Here is a 22,202-nt window from a genome sequence, read left to right on the forward strand (position 1 = left end):
TAATCCAACACCACTTTGTGGCAGTCAGTAGTAATTTCCTATTTAGTATTAAAAGGCTGCATTTCCAGAAAATTGTGTCTGCTTTTCTTTTTTTGTAGTAAATCTTAAGAACGTTTTGTCATCCTTCCTGTAAAAAAAGGGCATAGGAAGTATAGTTTCATAGATGTAAGAGATTTACATGTAGACTGAGGAATGCATGAACAAAAAGACCTCCAGTGCTGAGAAATAAATCCACATCCTTTTTTTATTTTTTTGGAGCATGTATACTACTGTGGTTGCTTACTCGGCTACGATGGCCTTTGGCTTACAGTGCTTACTTTGCAATAACTTCACTGGGGTAGGGCTGGCTGAGAATAAACTAACCGTAAATAGGTTCCCCCATGGTTTCACATGCAGATCACACAGCAAAGTGTAGTTCTCAGTACTGACAACTATAATTTCTTCCTCAGTTCTAATTGGAGTTTTCCCACTGCTTCAGCTAGGCTCGTTAATAGTACATGCCTTTTAGGCAGCTGGCTTGCAATCTTAAATTAGATATCACCAGTGGGACTTGCCTCATCTAACTTGAGGCAGCTGAAACCTGTCAAACGAGTTGTTCCGTAAGAGTTCTGTCTTTCTCCATTGACTGTAAAGAGAGCCTGAATGACCAAGTCCTGGGGTAGGTGGTTATGTCCTAGATGTTTGAAGGAAGGCATTGAACTCTGGTCTGTTGACAAATTTCTGTGCAAGAAACTGGCCTTGCTGAAATGTATCTGAATCCTCTCAGTATTTTTAGCTCAAACAATGCTCTTTTAATGCCAGATTTTCCCCGTATATTCTTCTTGAAGTTAAATTTTGGGAAATGGCACTTGAACTGAACTAACAAATTGTGTGATGATCTAGTGAAAATAAAACGTTCCTCTTTCTATTTCGTTTTGAATCACTTCTGTCTGGCATTTTTACCTCTGTTTATATTCTCCAGTGATAAGGATAGAATTAACTGTTTTACTGGAGTATTTCAGAATTTATCCTGAAAGTGGTTCCTTCTGGTGAGGTTGGTGTTTCCCATTTGAATGGTTTTGATGTAGTCCTACATTCTGTTTTTCTTCCCCTTTTCTCCCCTTAAGTTCTATTCTTCCTAGTGTTTGGATAGTTCATTGACCTGACATTTGTTCTGTTTTAGGAGAAACCTGATGCCAGCCCCACATCTCTACAGCTGCGATCCCAGATTGAGGTAAGTACTTTGATTTTGATCATCCATTCATGTTTGTTTGTTCTTTGATTTGATACTGGGTGAAGGTTGCTCTCGTGTCTGCTCTCACTGCTACGTGTCTTCTTTTGCAGGAGTCACTTGGTCTAAGCAGCACCACATCAACACCCGACACTGAAAGAAAGTAAGTGAAGGCACAGGAGGTGAGAAAGGAGGGAGGGGGAATTTGTGTGTTTTCTTTTTCCTCGAAGTAAATTCAGTTTCGATTGTATTGGTGTTTCAAGGTTTCAGATCCAGCCGCTATTAATGAAACCTGTTTTGGAACCTGCTCCTTCTTTTGTTCTCGTTTGGCCTTTTATTATTTTGAGTTTTACAGGTGAGGGTTATCTTTTCTCCCCTCTGTGAGTGCTTAGGGTATGCATACACCAAGATGACTGGTAGTGATTTTTTTAGGAACATCACTGGTTTCACACTCTCCACAAATTAAACCTGCTTAAAAAATAACTTTCTGTGACTAGACCTAAATGCAGCCAAAAAGAGATAGGCGAGGGGAAGGGAGAGTTACTTAAATCACTTTCCTTTTCCTGTGCACTCCTGGGTTTGTAACTGTGCTTTTGAAGAAGGTGCCAAGGGAATGAAGTATTTAAAACCAAGTTAAAAGGAGCTTTAATTTTAACAGTCCTTAATAAAAACCTCTCTGTGAGGATTGAGAGGGTTTCTGTTTACTGTCACCTCCTGCTGCAATGTGTGTGCTTGTTTTCTGCTCCTCCTTCCTTTGATCCTAAGATCTTGGATCCCTACTGCTAAGGGTAACGTGCAGCAGTGCATGAAGACAACTGACACTGTATTTCCAGTTGCCTGCTCTTTGTGGGGTAGTGCCAGCTGGACTGATTCAGAGGGAGTATGTGGAATCCAGTTGTGATGTGATGCGCTTTTGTAAGGTTTAACAGTCTTGCATTTGAATATCTTCTAGTGATGCAATGCTGGATGGTAATAGGAAGGTTGTAAGAAATTGCCTCTCTTGCTCTTGCTAGTTCAGTAGGAGCATCAGTCCCAGAGGGAGCTCTGGTGGATGCGGGGTGTGGGACTCACCTCAGTGCTGGCGGTGTAGAAATCAGGTGTACAATAGGGACCAAGCTGCTTAGGGGCTTCCTGTGAGCTTGTCTGGAAGCTGGTTCATGCTAAAGATCTTGGAAAGTGATAAATTATCTTTTAGAGGTGCCTTGTCTGTCTTCATCACTCAGAGAGAAAGCAGTGATGGTTTGCTTGCGGTAGATGCTCTTTTTCAAAACAGCTTAAGACAGATAAGGTCAGTTTTACCTTGGATACCATCACTGCCCCCATGTTACATGCTGTTAACAGAGAAAGCCTAGAAGGCTTAGAGTTTGAAAGTGGTGCTTCAGATATTGAAACAGGGAAAAGGTATTTTGAAGGATACCTCCTTGTCCAACATTATAATGAAACAAGAAGTGCCAAGTGGATGGGATTGTAACCTGGGAAGTAAGCTTCCAAGGTTATACTGTAATCATGCTTTTTTCTTAGTCTCAAAGCACCTTCCCCATGGGTAAATATCATCATCTCACCCCAGGTAAATAATAAGATAAAGGCCTTTCAGGAGGACCGCACACAGCTGGGAATAAACTCCTCTTACAAGTTCTAGCCAGCTTCCTAAATTGTGTCTCTGTGTAGGTGTTGTACCACAAATAACTGAGTGAGAAGACAGTACAAAACATCTTCTGAGTGACTATTCTCAAGTGCCCATTTACCTCTCTGAAAGGAAATTAACCTCATTATCTTAGTTCACATAGAAGGGACCTGTGATTTTTGTGGACCTTTCAAGAATGTGCCCTGTTTGAGGATTTTTCAGTCAGTTGAAGGGCATAGATGATTAACTTGATCAGACATAGGAGACAGGCACAGAGCAGGTTGTGTCAAATATTTATGGAGTAAGAAGCAAGGCAATGTGATGCACACTAATTGGGCAAGGTATTGAAAATGATAAATGATACCTACTCAATACTATACAAATTATTCAGAGCTGAAATTACATAAGCTTGTGCTGTTAGTTGACAGCCTGCCACTTCAATGCTGGTTTCATCCCTCTAGCTTGGAGAGCTGAATTATCACTGGAATTTTCCAGGGTGTCAGAGTTTATAAAATTGACCTGCAGGAAAATGACCACTTCAAGTCCATCTGATATGTCTGTACTTGCTACTAACATGTTGAATTTGATATTTTTCAGGGAAGGATAGCATATTGGCCTTTGAGAGGGTTTGTTGGGAGTTCAGTGTTTAGTTTATGGCTTTCATGTGAATTTGCTGTGTGGGCATGCTAAGAAACAGGAAAGCTTGTCCCTTTGGGGACACTGCTTTTGTGGCCCCCTCATAATGTGTGAATGATCTGGGGTAAACCTTTTACAAAAGTTCTTTTGTTGTGAGAAGACTCCAGTTTGCCGAACCTGAAACTTGATGCAGATGTGCATTGGTTTCTCATGTTTGAGAAACCCAGAAAGAGATTTGGGGGGACAAAAGAAAAAATTTGTCCCAGAATAGCCAACCAGATTTTCAGGAGCTGAAAATTCTGTTGTTGTGAGTACTCTTTTAAAGCTCAAGTAAAAGCTTGCCCGAGAAAAGTTTATATTTCTACATATTGAAAATATAAACATTTTCCTAGGGTGAGGTGAGTTGTTTCTGGTCTGGTGTTCTGAGCAGGTTGGTTCGGAAAATAAAAGCAGTCCGGTGGAAAAGCCTGTGCTGGGATAGGGAGGAGGGAGCAAGCAGTCAGCTGGAACGTGGTCGCTCTTGGTAGCTCCCTTGCCCAGTGCTGCTGCCTGCACACCCTGCAACTTAATGCTACTGAGGTCTAAAGTTTTAAAATAACACACCTGAATCGTTGTTTAATTTGCCAGAGTTGAGGGATTCCAGAAATAAAGAGGCTTTGAGGGAGTCTGGAAGAAGCTATGTTTGTTTTAACCTGGTTTGGTTTTCCATTTCTGTGGTGCCCAGCTGAAGGGAGAGCCTGACGAGCTCCACTGTACGCTGCACTGAAAACAGATTAGCCTTGGTGGTCTGTGGTAGGAAAAAATCCTGTTTCTGTGGACAAGCAGTGTATGTTCAGTCTTGCCTTGAATCTTACTAACCCTGCTGCCCAGTCTGTTCAAAGCCAGTGTGAAATAGGCTGGTGCCCTCAGTCCAGCAAGTTGCTCAACAAGTCTCTGTCAAGTGGGTGATGTGCTGTAACACAGAGGAGCAGTGGCAGTGCCTGAAGGGAGGCAAAAGGGGTTAAGTGAGCCTGGAGGCAGAGTTGCTTGTCACTTGAAGTCATTGTCCCTCCAAAAAGCATTTGGGGCAATACAGCCTTCCTGTACTGACAACACTGTTCCTGTTAACTAGTTGAAGCTACAAAAACCTGCACATATGAACCTGCTTTATGCATTATAAATGCCCTACCAAAGATGGTTTTGGTTTGATTGATCCTGACAAAGAGAGAAAAATCTTCACTCTAGCGAAGGCCTCTGAGATCTATGTAAATAACAACAAAGGCTACTGATGTGGCCTGAAAAGCTATCCATAAACAGCATAAAACAAAGTTATGTTTGTTCAAACTTTGCCTCACAATTGCTTTGTTTTTTTGGCCATACTGGAGTTCCTTCTGTAAATTGAAACAGTTGGTCAAGCTTCTGAGTCGTATAATCAGCAAATAACACAAAGCATGGAAGGAGATGCTTGTAACTTTCTTCTGTTAATAATAAATTTCATTTTCCTTGCCCTTTCCAAGATTCCCATCTCTTAAACTGCATTCTTGCTGTCAGCTGTGGTGCTAGCGTAACTTTGCAGATTCTCAGCGTGCCTTCAGCAAAGTGACGACAGTGATGCTACTCATTTTAAAGAAAAATCTCCCCAGAACTGCAGGTGCTCCTGTGTGGACACAGTGACTTCTGTTTTGCCAGAAGAATCATCAAAGTAACAAATATGCAGTAAATGTGTTCTTAGCAGTTACTATGGCATCTTTGTCCCCATACCATGTTGATCTGGGGATGTATTGTATATACAATCCTTATTATTTCGAAGTGATGGCAACACCCCAAGGATGTTTACTCAGGCAAGGGACTGAGCAGGGTTTCTCATAATTGTAAACAGAGCATTTAAAACAATGTAATCCAGCTTTTAGCCTGTTCCCATTTTTGAGCATTCAAGTCTACATGACAGACTGATGAGCTCTGCATGTTTGCCAGGAAATCCAGGTTAAATCCAGTCCCCTGAACTCAGGCTTCTGCATCCTGATTCTCATCCTGTTTTTAGAAGAACTGGGGATGTTGCAGGGGGGAAGTTGTGTGTTTTTCCTCTTGGGAAATAGATGTGTTTGCTGTCAGTTTGCTCCAGCAGCTTCTGGGCAAGTTTCAAATGTGGTGTATTAGACAACTGCCAGGAAAGAGAAGGAAGTGGGCGAGAGACCCAAGAGCACTTCATATAGATAGGATGAGGTACAGACATTCCTATATAATTTTTTTTTCTTTGCAGCTGCTAGAGAAAGGAAGGACAAAAAACATGTGAGGTAACAGTTGTGGCTGTATCTGGTGTTTCACAGACCTTCCCCCCACCTTCACGTGGCTGTGGGTGTTACGAATTGTCACCTCCTACATGAATCACCTGCTGTTCCTTGAACTGTACCGCTCAAGCATGCTCCTGACCAAGTAAATGGTCATACTTCATATTGAGTGCCACAATTCATCCTGCTGTACTCCTCAGCCTGTACTCCTAAATCCCAGACTCTGCCAGAGCAGGGAGTTGAGCAGAAACAGACTTTTTGAGCAGAAGGTGCTGGAGAAAAGCACGCACATGTGGGGTGTAGGCAGCACAGGGCAGCATTGCTCAGGGGCTTTGCATTCCCCTGGCATGGGGGAGCTGCTGTGCCTCTTGGCAGCTGTGTCCTCAACACTCGTGTTTCAGCTGCTCCCGAGAGTGAATGTCTTTGTCGTCCTCTCTGTGTGTGCAGGATGTCATACATCTTCAACCAAGTTCCTCACACATTACAGTTTAGCCAGATCTCTGTTGGGAATGTCAGAGGACGAGTTATAGGCTGCTCAGGCATTATGGCTTTCACTGAGGTCGTTAGCAGGCAACCAGTGAGGCCACAACACAAGTGGCTGCTATCTGCACACTGTCCTCTCTGCAGGAGAGACTATTGACTGAACCAGTTTTTAAGGATTTTCTGTAATGGACGTGCTATAGTAAAGCCAGTCGCTGTCCTGTAGTATAAACTTGAACTCCAAATCAGCCTAAGGCTGGGAGAGTGCCCGCAGTTCAGTGTTCCCATCTTCCACAGTGATTTTCAGTGAAAGCAGCAGCCTCTTTAAAAATGGTTTGGTTTTGCAAAAGGGTTCATGCAAGGCTCAGTTCTGCCCCATCTGGTACAGTAATCTACTGGCCTGTGCCAGTAGTTTTTAACACTAGATTTCCTAATCCTCTTCCCCTGCAGCATCCAAACTGCAGGTCAGACTTTGAATGCAGGAGGTTATTAAATTATCCCTCCAGGTCATGGAGGGGGGTGCTTAAATTCTATCACGTTTGATTCTGGCAACTTCTCACGGTGCCCAAATTAACTTTGGCAGGTATTTGTAAGCTCATCTGCACAGAAAGAGGAGTGCAGATCTGACAGAGGACGTGAGGCAGAGACAGGGCAGAAACTGAGAAGAACAAAGCCAAAACCAAACAAATCCCCCAAACCAAGGATGCTAAAAGCTGTGCTTAATTACTAACAGAATAAATTGTTCCTTTTGCATAGTTTAAAAATGGCAAGGAATATTGGGAGAAAAAGAAGAGCGAGCTTGCTGTATTTGAGATGTCTGCATTTAAGATAGGGGTTTTTTAATACCCCATGCTTGCAGGAATCAAAAAGAATCAGTGAATGTGTATGGCCCTGTTTTCACTTGTTTGAGGCCTGATTTAGTCAAAGCCAAATTATTCATGCTGCCTTTAAACAGCCTCCTCAAGAGAAGTAGGGCAGGAAACTCCCACAATAACCCGCACAATGGGAGTGAGAGGCCAGCCAAACACCGCCTGGGACACGTGAGGAGGGAAACCAGTGCGCCTTTGAGCAGCTGGGAGAAGATTTCAAGCCTGGTAATTTTGTACAAGGAAGCATGAAGGGTGCCTTTCACGAGAAAGTCCAACTTGTTGCAGCTAGTCGACATGGCACATAGTGAGCCACGAATGTGGAACAGGGGTGCATTGCGTGCAGTACGTTGGGCCCTGCTCTTGCTGTCGAAGAGTTTTTAGCTGGCAATTGTCTGCCTCCTGGTTGGGACCAACCGGCCAGTTATTAAATTTGTGACGTAGCCCCATCTGCCTGCTGCCAGTCACCAGACCGAGCCTGTGGGACCAAACGTGGTGGCTTCCGTGCTGGTAATGGTAGAAAACACACATACACACACATGGCCCACAAGCAGCTCAGTGTTTGTTTCCACTGAGAAAGTTTTGACCTGCTTAAAGAGCCATTGCTATGGAAACCTAATGAGAAGATAATTGAATGAAATGTCTTTGCTTTTGGTCCCTTTCTCACACTGGTGCCAGCAAGGTCAGAACCTTGCAGGCCTGCTTTCTCTTCAGGTTCATGCAAATTTGATAAAAATACTAAAGGCTCATTTTCTTCCCTGTGCCAGCTCTGGTTAGATAAATTATCTTGTATTCAGTCAGGAGCAGTTACAAGTCTGTCAGTTTTTCATACTAATTATGTGACTGGGCCATTTCTAATGCACGCAGATAACCAAATGGCTTTGCAGCAGAGCCAGCATGGGCTTTTGCATCAGTTTATTCACTGCTATGAATGTGCATAATATTTGTAGATTGAAAGTCCCATCCAAAGCATTTTCCTCAATGGGCTATAAATAGTCATTGGAAAGGAATAAGAGGGCCACTATCAGTTTATTGAAGATCATAACAGTAGTGATTTCATTATCAGATGGTGCTATCTATGCACCTGTGGATTTTATGGTCCGTAAATGAGATGCGGCCATGTGTTAAAGCACATCTGCATTTAAAATACTTAGTGTTGAAACAAAAACCCATCAGAAATCCCATCATTCTCAGTTCCCATGTTTGTTCTGTTTTGAGAATGATGAGCTTTCAAAAATCAACAGGCGCATTCATGAAAGCAGCACATGGTGTCACTTGTTTCCTTTCCCAGTTCTGCAGTGTACCAGCACATTCTCGTCTCAAGGCACGTATGACTGTGTCTATTGTAAAATCAACCACTCTGTATGTGAGATAAGCACTGGTGCTTTACTGTCCGAGATCAGAATCAGTCCGGTGTTAACAGGAGGAGCTGTAGCCTAGTAGCTCGATGCAGCCTAGTTAAAACCCATCTTAATAATAAGATGGGGTTTATATATATTTATATATATAATACATTCTCAGTTGGCTTGTGATACAAACGTGTGCATTGGTTCTTCCCTGCGCTCCAAGTTTTGGAGCCTACCTCCAGGATTCAAGAGTTAACTTATAAAAGGGAGGGATTGCTTAGGTATAGCAAAGTCATCCCCACTGCAGCGCTTTTATGGAAAGATAGATTCAAAGACAGTTTTGGATGCCTGGCTTTGCCATTGTTCATACAAAACCCACAGGCTGCAAAAGAAGAACCAGAAGTGCCCTCCAGAGGCAGTCCTCATGTCCAGACCTTTGTTGTCAAAGAGGTCTGGGCTCTGTCTTTCAAGCACTCCCTTAAAAGCAGATTATGGGTTGATAAGAAAGTACTCCTTCCCTCTGGCCATAAATCTTTTTTTCTTCCTTCTTGTTTGAACACATACCCATACATTTCTGCTATATGCTGTGACAGAGTACATTCCATGTGAAAGCTTGCTAATGAAGTTGTACATCAGACCACAACAAAAATGAAGGCCTCCATGGTGGAGTAATGGCATTTGGCTCCCTTTCAGACACACAGTGCTGAAACTTCTGCCAAGTGTCACTGCATCATTAACTTTCAGTACAAGTTATCAGTCTGTGAATGGAAGAACACAAATCACTTTCAGTGCACGTTCACAGAGGAGCTGCAGATTTAACAAAGTAAGAGAGTGTAATTGGCAAATCAAACATGCATCGACTCTGAGATACTGTGGAATTTTTCACCAGACATCTAGGAAGTAAAACGCTTGATTGATTTCACTGAAGATTTTTAAGCATCAAGAGTTGTCTGGTGGAACTAAAAAGCAGGTGCCTTATCAGGCTCTATGTGTTAGTTTTGCCGACATTTCCATCTCTTCAGGCCAGCTGTTAGCATTTTCAAGGTCAGCTCAGGCATGGAAGATTTCCTCTTTAGGGAATGCATGAAATGATAATTGGAATTTGCATCCTCTGATGAAACTCAGCATAGTTCTTAAATCAGTTATAAATGAGAAGGTGGTCTGCTTGCTGTGGATCCTACTCTTCTCATCACACCCCCTAGCTCAGGCACATCAGAAGTTTGCTCCTACTGCTCTTCCCTTTCCTTGGAGGCCACCATGTGATGAGTTGGTGGCCTGAGGCTCATTCCCAGTGAACAGATGTCCACATCACAAGCATTACCACTACACCTGCTATGTACTTGCATCGTTGTTAGCAACTGCGCCAAGAGAAGAAAAGGATTAAAATGGATTTGGAGCTGAAGAGCACAAGAGACTGCCTCTCTGCTTCGAGGCTGATTTCACTAGTGAGGCAGAGTTCTGACAGATTTCATTTTCTAAGGGTGGTGATTTAGTGCGTTTCACAGATACTAAATTCATTTAAGATAAATAGAATAACTGCTTGATGGGTGACGTTTATGCTCGGGTGCAAAATGTGTAGTGGATTCATTCTGTCAGTTCCAATGGGAATATGGCTTTGTTTTTATTTGGTTGCCTCCCTGTACAAGTCCACATACTTTTTACCCGATTTACCTTTATTTAGAAAAGTACTTGCTGACAACTTTACTTTTAAGTAAAGTTTTTAAGTGTCTGGATGAAATCCTGGCCCTGTTGAAAGTCTTTAAATTTTGACAGTGGCTTTGCTGGAGTTTTTACCCAGAAAGTATGGGGTGGTTTGTATTTTGTTATTCACGCTTCTTAAAAGCTAAATGTTTGGTGGTGTATCACCTATATCATTAACTTTTCCCTTTCAAGGGTAAACTTTGTCAGCAGGGAAAACAATACTAAATGTCTCCTTCAGTCTTGTTCAATGCAAATCTGAAATTTGGTTGCTTCAATTAGTTTTCAGTTTGTACTGGATTAAATTTTTAATCAGTCTGAGGCTGAAGGAAGTTACAATTCAGAGCTCTGCTGTGCCAAGCTCTCCTTGTCTAGATGAATTTCTAAATCAAACTGAAACTTCATACTGTCTCATTTTCCCTTCAATGATGTCTTTGCAAATGGATGAGCATGGTTTTTATGCTTACGAAACATTGGCCAGTAATTGCTTAGATCTTCTAAACTCTGACCTGGCTTGAACTAAAAATTTTAAGTGGTTTTACTGAATTGATCAAAAACTCTTCATTGCCCTCTTCTGGGGACCTAAGAAAACGCAAGGAGCCTGTGCAAACCCTGTGGACAGCAACAAGAGTATGGCTAACATGTATTGTTATATGGCCTCATTCAAAGAACGATTTGGCTTGAGGTCTTCTCAGTACGCTGGGGTATGCATGTTTCCATTCTGCATGGCTGCAGTACAGTCACCGCACAATAGGGCATTGTCATGTCGTGGGGCCAAGCGCTCAGCAAAGACACTGTGCAGCAATGCTTTGCACTTGGAGCCTCCAGCAAAGCCATTGAAGCTGACAGAAGTCATTTCACTGGCTTGGCACAGCGTGGTTACATAGCGATTCCCATAGAAAGGCTTCAAAGAATAGCCCAAGATTTGGTAATTTCTATTAGCTCCATTTATACCAACAGGAAAAAAAAGGCAATGAAGCGGGGTGATGTTGTCTCATCAGAGATCCCACAATGAACCGCTGGCACTGAGTTGGAATCCATTATGGAAAACTGGTTCAATGAACATAAAGACCGAGAACAAAAGATTTACTTACTATTTTAGTGGGTTGTTTGTAAAGTCCATGTTCTGTCTCTCCAGCTAGCTTTTGAGGAAGGGAGCATGCACTGCTGGGAAAGCACACAGAAGGGACTCAGGAGAAAGCTGTAGTCTCCAGTCATCTGTGGTCACACTTCACTGGTCTGGACAAGCTTTCTTCACCTTGGTTTTCTGTGTCTACTCCTCTCATCCCCACAGTGGCTTCTGAAAATGTAATGAGTGCATATTTATAAAGCATTTTCCGATGAAAAACAAATAGGCTGAAAACAGTTAACACAGCTAAATAAATACAGCATCCCAGTGCTGCAGTTTCTAAGGCAGCCAAATTACTGTTTTACAAATGGAAAGGAGGAAAGTATGTGAAAAATTGTTTTTCTGAGGGATCCCTAGACTGCTTTGCCTTAACCATGAGTTTCTGTCAGTATGTATTTTTCTCCTTTTTTTAAGGAGAGGAGGAACTTTAAGAGGGGAACTCAGTTACTGTGGTCAGACGAGTGGGTCCAGGTTTTGTTTCCAACTTGCTGTGTTGGGAAGAAAAGGGAAGAGAAAACAGCTCATGATAGGTTGTGTGGAAACTGTAATTTACTGTAATCAGACAGCTCCCACGAAATGTGAGAAGCCTGCATCAGTAAGTCAATTTCTCTTTTTTGTCCTAGACTCTCCATTCATAAATCCAGTTCGGAAGAAGGCTCTGTAGGTCAGTATATTTCATTTCATTTCATGAACAGGTTTTGAGTTTTGCTTGTTCTGGGATGTGAAGAGCTGAGTAAACACAATGCTGGCAGAAGTCAGCAGCCTTTGTGTGTGTGGGGAGGGTGAGTCTCAGCAGCTTTAAGTTGGATGTTGGGTGCCTGAGTGATCACTGAGACTGTCATGTGTTAAGTACGCATCTTTTGACTTCTATTGAATTTCAAATGTCTGCATGTTAGATTGCTACTAGCCTATCCATTTGTATTGTGAAAATTGCCACCACTAGTGAATAACTGGGGTTTCTGTTTTTTGTTCATCATCCAGAGTGTCTTTCTTTGTTTCTGAAATACTTTGCAATCTTAAATATGTATTTTTCATTGTCTTTCATTTTTTTTTCTTTTAAACTTACTATAATTAGTTCATATTGCTGTCCTAACAATAGTTGAGCTGATACAATTCTGGACAAATTCTGTTTTGCTCATTGGAGAGGAAAAGAAAAACTGAGAGGTTTGCGGAGGGGGTGGGTGCGGTATGTGTGTAATGTTTTTTGTAGAGACATTTCCATACAGTTAAAACTTAAGATGTGTTTCTGAGAGTCAGTAAACCCAGCTCTAGGTCTTCTAGGGTGAGATCCAAAATACTGTAGTCACATGCTGAAGCTCAGCGGCAGAGTGTAAACTGTGTTCATTTTAATTTTTCAAAAGCAGAGGGATGAAGTAACTCTTTATCAGTAGCGTTTCTACCAGATCAGGCACAGTGTGTTCTCTTGCAGGTGGCATAAACTTTATAGCATGTGCCTTGGTTAATTCAACAGAACAGAGATATATGCCCTACTTTGAGCCAGATCCCATTTCTTTTTTTAGCCAAAGTATTTAATTCTGGGCCATCAAGCCATATGTAGATCTGATACTAATGGACATGGAGACCTAGCCTTTTGCAGTCCAGGCATACCAAGAGCAAGAGTCAGATGTAGCTGACAGTCTCATAAAATTTCTCATGCCAAGTAGCAGAATGTGCGTGTGTATGGGTGTGCATGTGTGTGTGCATTTATATATATGTAAACTATTTCTTTTCTGTATAAATGTGCACACGCATACTAGAAAATGACTTATCTTAAGCTAGGCTTAAGTTGCATAATTGTGGTTCAGTTAAAGAGAATAAACCAACAAAATACTTCAAAACCACTTCCAGACTTGACATTAACAACTGAACAGATATCAAAATGAATGTAAAGTATTTTCTGTTTATAATTCAGAATACGTAAGTTACTGGCTTATCTCAGTCCTCTATAGCATTGGCAATCATAAAAGAATGTGCATTTCCCTGAAATAGCTACGTCAGCATAGTTCTAGTACAGAATAAATCAAGAAAAACAGAAAAATTGAGATTTTTTTTTATTCTTGTTTTTGACTTAGAAAGTACAACTTAATGCTTGAAAGCTTCTCTAGCATTCACTAACTAATGTTTCTTTCTGAAATTCTTTTTCCCTTTCCCGTCATCCTCCCTCCCCACTTTTCTTTCAGGGAAAGCAGACTGGAAAAAGAAAAATAAGTTTTTTTGGCAGAATTTCCGAAAGAACCAGAAAAGTCTAATGAGGCAGACTTCAAAAGGTAAACCTTTTTTAAGGTCACACAACCTAACCATATAAAATAGAAGGAGCCAGCATCACAAAGGAGTAAAATACATTTGGAACCGTGTGGCAGTTGGGGGTCTGTGAATCTGGAAGTGTTACAGGTTTGGGTCATCATGGCAAGGCTCAGAAAAGTGAGTCATATTTTGTGAGGGCACAGGAGTGCAGACGTGAGGCTGGGGTGCCTTCGGTCCTGACTGTCAGCGACAGCACATGCACAAAGTTATGCAGTTAATATGGATTTGTAAGTAGTATCTGTAAATGAACAAGACGGGGGTTTTTGCACATCCTGACTTGATGAAAGAAATGCTGATCTGTTTTAATTGGAAGGATGTTTCTTCTTTCTTGGGCATTTGGTTATTTTGACCTGTTTGCTTCAGGATTGATGCCACTTAAACTGTCAGTCATCTTTCTCTAGTTCTTCTCTGAAAGGTGCAGCTATGCATTGCTTTAAGTATTTCCCTTCATACAGAAAATTTCTGTTTCCCCACGTGTATCTGTTAGATTCTTGTGTTGCAAACATGCTTCTCCATGTCATTATGTCTCTGTTCAGCTGGATTCTGAAAGACGACAGGAACCCGCTTAGGAGGTCAAAAAGGGGCACATTTACACTCTCACATGGACATGTGGGTCCTAACCGGCTCTCAAGGCGATTTGTAACTGTCCACGCTGACATGCCAAGCGCATACCAAAAGGACAGGTCCTGGAGTTGAAAGCCCCAATACATCCAGCACCTTGTGCCAGCTCAGTGACCAATTAGATAGCCTGGATAGATCTGGGGGACATGGCCAGGCCATAGCAGAGAGCTGCAAGGGCCCAGCACACTGTTCCTGAAAAGGCTTCCTGTCCGCTCTGGCAGCTGACTACAGTATTTCTCAGGGCTGAGTGCAGGACTTCTCTGGCGTTAGCTCTTTCTGTTTTGATTCTTGTCTTTCAGGGTCAATAACTGTAATTGTGATGACAGTCACTTTTTATTTCTCCTTATCATGCTCTGTTGCTTTCAGAGTCGAAGTAGACTTCGTTTTCTAGCCCTAATTTACTTCCTTTTCTTGTTCAGTTACTTCCAAATCATTCAGTCCTTTAAAATCATACTATGAGTCTGCTCTGGGGACAGTCTGTTTCTGGCCAGCCAGATCCACATGGCAACCGAATTTCAGAGCACTGGGTAGAACCCAGTTTCCGTGTACCCCACTCTGTGCGTGACCTCTTACATGTGTTTGTTATTTCTGTGCTTTTTCCAGCAGGAGAGGATGTAGGGTACGTGGCCAGTGAGATCACGATGAGTGATGAGGAGCGGATCCAGCTGATGATGATGGTCAAAGAGAAGATGATCACCATTGAGGAAGCACTTGCTAGGGTATGATATGTACATACTCCAGTTTCCTTGAAAACAGGTTTTAGGATATACCAGTTCGGAGTCTTCATTCGCTCAGAACACATAGAAGGGGGAGAAAGCCTGCCTGTTTGTCCCATCACACTAGGTAGCATAAATTAGATGGCAGTTCCTTAGTTTATGGGGAAAAGTGAGATTTAGCTCAACCAAAAGTACACGTCCAGTGCATGGTAAATTAATCGCATCCTAAAAGCTTTTGCTTCTCTTCATTGGCAATAAATGGTGCTAATCTCAAGTGTAGACATTTTCATTGCAGCTATCTGAAGTAAGGGAGAGGAATCTCACCTGTACTAGCCTTTATTTGCCTTGTATGTTCATAGGTTTGTTTAAGTGTTAAAAGGAATGCTTCAAGGTTTGCTGAGCCTGGCTAATTAGTTTCTTATTATTTTCCTGCTGCTAATGGCTGAAGGGCAGTTTGATTGAAGAAGACTCCCATTTTCATCCATTAAACCATTAAAAAATACTAACATTTAAGCTACATTTTTTTCCTTGTTTCTTGGCCAAAAGGGTGATGTTTTGTTTTAATAGCCTTTAAGAAAACATATTCAGCTGTTCTTGGCATTTGACATTAAAAGATGTTTTTTTTCATAAGTACAGTGGCTGTCACAAGTGTTTCTTTACAAAATCTAAATGTTAATAAACCACAAGAAAAATAAATGTAAGCTATTGTATTTGTGCGGCAATAGAGCTAAGATTTTAATTGCTCAGGAGCCAAAAGCTCAGTGCTGAAGTTTCCACACCACTTCTGATTTTGTACTCTTGTGCAAAATACTGTGATGGAACACAGGGTAATCTGTATGGGCTTCATTAGAGGTGCAGAAAATATGATTTGGATCATGAGTTGGCACTCAGATTTCTGTACTGGCATGCTACATCTTGAAATAATTATTGTAAAATAGAAAATTATTGTCTGAAGAAAACACTGCTTTTCTGGGAATCATATAACGAAAAAAATGCAAAATTTTAACATTGCTTGGTGGCAATATTAGGAATTCTTTTACTTTTCTGCTGATAAAAATCTCGTGGGAGGAGGGTTGTACCTAGTCTGTATGGTTCATATGTGTACTGGTACTGTTTCCCTCCAGTCCCTCTAGTGGTCTAACTCAGTTCTTGGTGATTCCCCTCAACAGTTTGACTCTAGGAGGACTAGCTTTGCATCTTAAGCCTTCTGTTGGAAAACAAGACAGATGCTTGTTTGTTTTAAAATAATAAAAGATGGTTCCTAGTCTTTACTGATATCATTTTCTTTATGAAGGAAATTGGCAGGCTGTTGTGATTTAGTCTGTCCACTGTAAACTCTGCCTCTGAGATGGGGATATGTAATTTATATTTTACCAATGACTGTTCATCAAAATTCAGTATTTACAGATCACTTCCTTTTAAGAAAAAAACAAAACAAAACAAAACTCACCGTTAAAACTTCTGATTCTAGAACAAATTACAAGTGAGACATGCAGTGCAAAAGTTCTGATTTTGCCAGTTCCACAATGATACGGGAGGGGGGAAAATCCTGAAAGGATGTTAACTCTTGCTGTTTTAATGAAGATTGATATCTGCTTCTCACTGGAAAATGTTCTGTCTCTTCAAATTTCAGCTGAAGGAATATGAAGCCCAGCACAGGCAGTCAAGCACTGTAGATGCTACAGAATGGCCTGATGCTTCTTACTCAACATTTGATGGGTCTTCCAATTGTAATGTAAGTACCTGTCATTCTGATATAGCTCTCCAATATCATTTAATATTTAAATCCTTTTACTGCAGTACAGAAATATCCTGATTTACCTGATTTCCTGAATAGCAAATGTATCATTTGACCTTGTGATGCTATGTTCTGTCTGCAGAAAATCTTTTAACATGGATTTTAAATCTTCAAGGTCTGTTGTCATAGAATTTTAATGGTTTTATTGTATAATCTCTCTTTTTTTCTTTTTTTCTGTTTTTTTTAATCTGGCCCTTTGTCACTGAGATTTAGAAGCACAAGTGATCCAGGGCAAAAATGCCCGTGTTCCAAAATGCACACAAGAGGTTTTTTAGATTGTTTAGAGGGAACTATTTTACTTTGCTGATTCACAGTAACTGAGTAGCAGAGTTTCTCAGGCCTTCCTAACCCTTGTTGATACATTCTAGATGAGGGCTGGCTAAGCCCTAGCTGCCTACTGCTTTCAAACAAAGTTCTATCTCTGGATTTGCTAACTCTCAGCCCAGAGAGTTTGCAGCTTTTGCCAGACCCATAAGGAATAAGGCAGCTTTCCTCCCTTGTTTTTACTTCTGAGCTGCGTAACTTCTGTTGCTTTTATGGGCACCAGACAATCTTTTTGTCGTGCCATACTGAACTAATTAATATTTCCTTCCGAATATCTTCATTTTCACTGAGTGGTTTATTCCACTTCATTTCTCTAATTGAAAGTTCACAGATAAATCTTAGAGAGGAACACATTTGGCTGTCAAATCCAAGCTCTTTGTAACCCATATAATTGAATCATAGGCTATTGAGACCATTGATTGATTGATTTATTTTATTGTCAGTGGAATTTCCTGCTAACTGCAGCAGATAGCTTCTCCTCCCTGAATGAAAAGAGGAATGGTATGTCATTTTATGAGATGTTTGAAATATTTTGTGGTGCAGAAAGATTTTCTTGTTTGTGTTAAAAAAAATATGCCCATCTTTAGTTAGATGTGAGCAGAGGGGACTGGTGTTGCCTTATACTCTGAAGAACAGAGAAGGAAAGATCCTGACTCTTGTGCAGTGATTGTTTAGCCAGCTGAAAGATGTCCTGATCTTTTCCTCATTAGTATTTATAGCTTGAACTTGCCCTTCTTAAAGCCTTTGGCTAAGGTACCTATAGCATAAAAGCCTCAAAACTCTCATGTACTGTGATTAAATCTCAGGATACTGAATTTCTCTCTTAAATCTACTGATAGCGGTTTATTCTTGTGTTGAAGTTACTGAAAGCTGTGTATACCTCTGAGGACCAAACATGACTCAGTATTTCCTCCCTAATGGAATGACTTGGCACCTTTTCTCTGAAATTATTTTCCTAAGCCATCTTTACACTTTTTGCCAAGAGCTCTGTTGCCTCTCTGTGCTGTTTTGGTAGAATTTGAATCATTTCCTATTAACTTCAGTGAAGGGTTTGTGTTCCATTCTTGTAGTTACCTCTCAAGATTTTGCCCTTGCTCCTAATTTTTATCCTGGTTACATTTAACAGAAGGTGTGAAACTGCTTGCCTTCAAGGGAAGAGTAGATTATCCACAGAAACAAAACTTCATGTTAGAACAAACGTCAGCTTGGCTTCTTTTTTTGTGTACAAGAAAGAAACTAGACTTAACTGGGGTGAAAGACTTTGGGCTATAATTGCCACACAAGAGGGAAAACCAAATAGTGCGAAGTGTCAGATATGTCTAGAGAGAGGGGGTGTGTTCACCCAGACTATTTTGCCAAATGACATCTCTATAATCTAAAATGACCAGCTTTTCAGATGCGTAAAGATGAGTCTATTTTCAAGCCCTTTCTTTGCCAAATGGCTTGACTTTCAGTGCCATTTGTATGATTCTTATAACTACCCTACTCATTTTATAGAAGCCATGAAGCAAAGATATTTTTCCATGTATTAAAATTGTCCTGTTAGGTAGCCTACTGCTTTCTAACCTCAGAAAGTAATTGAAAATATGAGTCACTGAAAGTGAAGATCCTGGTTTGAATTAAAACTCCTTGGGCAATGGCTCTTCTTGTTCTGTTCTCTTTTTTTTTTTTTTTTTTTTTTTTTTTTTTTATGATTTCTGTTTCTTTCAGTCTCATGGCCAAATTGTTACTAGGTTGTTTTTAATGGAACATTGTGATCATACTTGATCATTTTGTAAACATTTTGTACACAAAAATTGTGAAAGCAAATTGCAAGAGAATTGCAGATTGAGGGAATTTAAGAAAAGACTAATCTTTTATTTATCTGCTATAAATTTCTTTGGTAACGTTGGGGATTTAAGAGATACCGAGACACTAGTATAATGGCTTTTTCTTTTTTTTCTTTTTTTTTTTTTTCCCTTCTCATTTTGTCTTCAAAGGCAGAGAGACCTGCTGCTAGCTAGGAGGACTTGGGAGGATGCATCACTAAGTTTTTGTGGAATGACTTTGCCCAATGACTACATTTCAGGAAGGAAAAAAAAAAAAAATCCAGGTAGAATCTGCAATCAGAGAATCTAAAAATGAAGGCAGAATGTCTGGAGTGTTCTAAGGGTTTAAGTACTCCATTGCTTTCAAGTCAGCTTTGCCCACATAATAAGAACAGCCACCTGTAAAATAACATCTGAAGGGCAAATATCATTGGTGGTTGTTGTTTTCCTTTCCAGGGGAAAAAAAAAAAAGGCCATTTTTTTTTTTAAAATTTGTATAGCTATCATGTGTTTATGACTAACATCCCTGGTGTTGATCCTTAACGCGTTTTAAAGATTGATTTAAGGATTCTTTTTTCCGGCTCCTCCTCTTTTAAATTACTGTAGCTTGAAATGGAAACTTGCATTTCATACCCTTACAAAACTAAACCCTAAAGATTACCTACAAAGGATCGAAGGGTTGACAGGTCATCATCTCAGTATCCAAAGAGAAACAGCCCAATGTTATTGCTGTGCTATTAATTGTACTTCTTGTTTGTTTGCTCTTAAGAAGGAAACAAACAAAGGCCTTGCCAAGTCAGTAGGTGACTTGGTTCTGTGCCACTTTAGAGCAGTTTGTAGCTTTCAGTCTCACTACTGTGGTCCCTTTGTTTCACAACAAAGTATACGTGTCATTTATTTGCTAATGTAGGAATGCAGTTGAAACTGTTTTTCTTTCTAGTCAGATGTATCAAAAGTCTAAAAGGCTTCGTCATTTTTTTTTAAATTTATTTCTGAATATTTATGTTTCATCTCTGTTGGAATGAAGGCTGCACAGTAACACTAGACAAGCTTTCATTGCCTTGTGCCAAGTGTTGGGATGTAAAGCAGGTGCAGATTACAAATGGATCCTTTTCTGGATTTTAGATAAGGGCCTGTTTGTCCTCAGGAATCAGAAAGTCCAGGGAAAGAGAGGACTTCAAAATGGTATCACATTCTTGCTTTACACTGAGGTGCCTTTTATACTTCTTAAAGATAGAAGCTCGCTTGATAACTTTTGGGGGATGAAATTCTCAGTTCATCTGAAACAGGGCTGCTTCGTCCTCAGAGCCCCACTGGTACGGCTCCAGCCCAGCTTGGAGGACCAGCATTAAGAGAAACCAGTATGAATCCTTTCCTGTGCCCTCTGCTGAAAGACTGCTAATTGGTGCCAGTTGTCATGTTTGCTGCAGGAGTGAGGGAACAGAGAGAAGCAGAAGGGAGGTTTTGACAGAACTGTGTATCATATATGTGCTGCCACTGAAACAAACCACTAATTAACTTCGCTGACAGTTTCTGTAGATACAAGTTAAAGGAAGTTGTAATTTTATCTGGTCTGAACTGTTTTGTTTGCCTTGTCAGGCACCTGTGTTTCAGTTCTGATCAGCAGATAATGGTCAACCATCCAGAGCTCATTAAAGTGAGCTTTCAGGTAGCGCAGCCAGCCTTCGTTTGAAGGGTGCTGCAGTGAGCTGTACTGCACTCCCCCGAGACCTCCCCACCTACCACATGCAGCCTTAGTAGCCTCAGGGGAGAGGCCGTAAATTTTATGAGCACAGAGAACAAAAGCAGCATCTCCCACCAACAGTATGGCCTGCAGGTGGGCAGTGGGAAGCCCACAGTGCTGTTTTACCTCCCTGTCCTCCCAATACTTCTTTACCCAGGACTGTCAGCATGGCACCATTACCAGTAAGAAACAAACCCGGTTTGTTTTCACTGAGGACAGTAGCAGCAGTTGTGCAGACCTGGAGGTGTGCTGTGCACATCTGCATCTGTCATGAGTCTGATGCTGGGGAAAACTCCCCCTCGCATTGCTTCTCTCTTCCATCTTCTGTCAATCTGCTTTGTAATAGACAGCAGCAAATGAAGTCCACACAGCAACAGCTCTAGCTGAAGTGAGATAATCTTCAGTTGTTCCTGTTCTTCGTGTTATTTCCAGAGGATGTTTTCATTCAACAAGTCATTAAATGGAGCTAAAAGTTGAAAGGATGTCTGGTGTTGGGTTTTGTCTACTACTAGTGTCAAAGGCAGAATAATAGATGAGAATGGACTTTGGGTCGTATTTAGTTTCAATCCGAGAGATGCTGAAGCTGTTGAATCAGGGTTGTATTACCTATGGTGTAAAGCTGACTGTAACAAACTATGAAGTCTGATACAGAGTTTTCTCTGACTTAACAACAGTCATTACTGTGTTGTTTGGTAAGTGTGGAGAGTAGGAAGAAAAGAAATAATTATAACCTCTGTAGCACCGATTACTGCTAGAGTAAATCTAAGTGTAACTACAGCAAATCTACATTATTCAGGGTTATACTTTATTAGAGTGATTCAGATTGTGGATGCTTTCTAAATACAGCATTTTTTAAATCTATTTTTATTCATATTACTGAGGTATTCTTAAAATGTTTAACCATTTGTTGACATTATTATTGCTCGTACTACAGGGCTGTTACAGTACAGAGGAAAAAGCCCTTCTTTTGCTATAGTGAATTTAACTTCTTAGAACTGAGCTTAAAGTCAATGCATATTGGGAATCAGCATTGGCTATCAGTGGAGATTAGGATTTTTTATGATGAGGGTTTTTTAGTTTGAACAGTAGTGTTTAAACTGAAGCAACATGGATACTTCGAGCATTTTGAAGCTATGCACTATGTTAGCCCTGTTTTTGCTGTTACCACAGAACTTAGCATTTCTTGTAAGGTTTTTTTTGATGTGAAAGGCTAAAGGGTGGAAGAGGATGTTTCTGTGTTTCAGTTCTTGGTGAGCTTGTTGCCCTGCTCCAGGACCTGCATGCTCTAGTGACTCAATTTCTATTAAGATTTCCTGAAAGGTACTGATGTGCCATGTTGCATTGGATGGTGTATTTATTACTACTGTCCAAGTTCCTATAATTCTGTCCCGTGCTTAGTAGCATCTGTGATGAAGAAAGAGCCTAAAATAAGACATGGCTTCAAAATGATAGTGCTAAATTCCCCTGGTATGTGCCTACTACAGGGACCTGTCTTGGGAATTGCTGGCTACCATCCTTTTCCACTGATCACAGAGACAGTGTCCAGTACCTCTCGGTGAAAGCTAGTAGCAGAAGAATTACAGCATGTTTTGTTAACGATCTTTCCCTGCTCTCTGTCCATACATAAGAGC

At 40.8% G+C, this 22,202-nt stretch overlaps 1 protein-coding gene across 10 annotated transcripts in view; it reads left to right on the plus strand.

Moving 5' to 3' along the window:
• Positions 1–22,202, plus strand: part of LOC102047883 (SAM and SH3 domain-containing protein 1) — a 570,321-nt gene that overhangs the window by 506,294 nt on the left and 41,825 nt on the right. For 3 of the 10 annotated variants that reach the window (XM_055713585.1, XM_055713591.1, XM_055713589.1), the window contains 6 exons: positions 1,163–1,213; positions 1,324–1,373; positions 11,880–11,920; positions 13,437–13,523; positions 14,785–14,900; positions 16,531–16,632. In XM_055713585.1, the coding sequence (XP_055569560.1) occupies positions 1,163–1,213; positions 1,324–1,373; positions 11,880–11,920; positions 13,437–13,523; positions 14,785–14,900; positions 16,531–16,632 (447 nt within the window). Of the gene's footprint in view, positions 1–1,162; positions 1,214–1,323; positions 1,374–11,750; positions 11,852–11,879; positions 11,921–13,436; positions 13,524–14,784; positions 14,901–16,530; positions 16,633–22,202 lie in introns of those variants that run through there. The other 7 variants (XM_055713586.1, XM_055713592.1, XM_055713590.1 and 4 more) reach the window with 5 other exon arrangements.

Source organism: Falco cherrug, chromosome 6 (assembly GCF_023634085.1).
Source record: "Falco cherrug isolate bFalChe1 chromosome 6, bFalChe1.pri, whole genome shotgun sequence".
Classification (NCBI taxonomy): Eukaryota; Metazoa; Chordata; class Aves; order Falconiformes; family Falconidae; genus Falco; species Falco cherrug.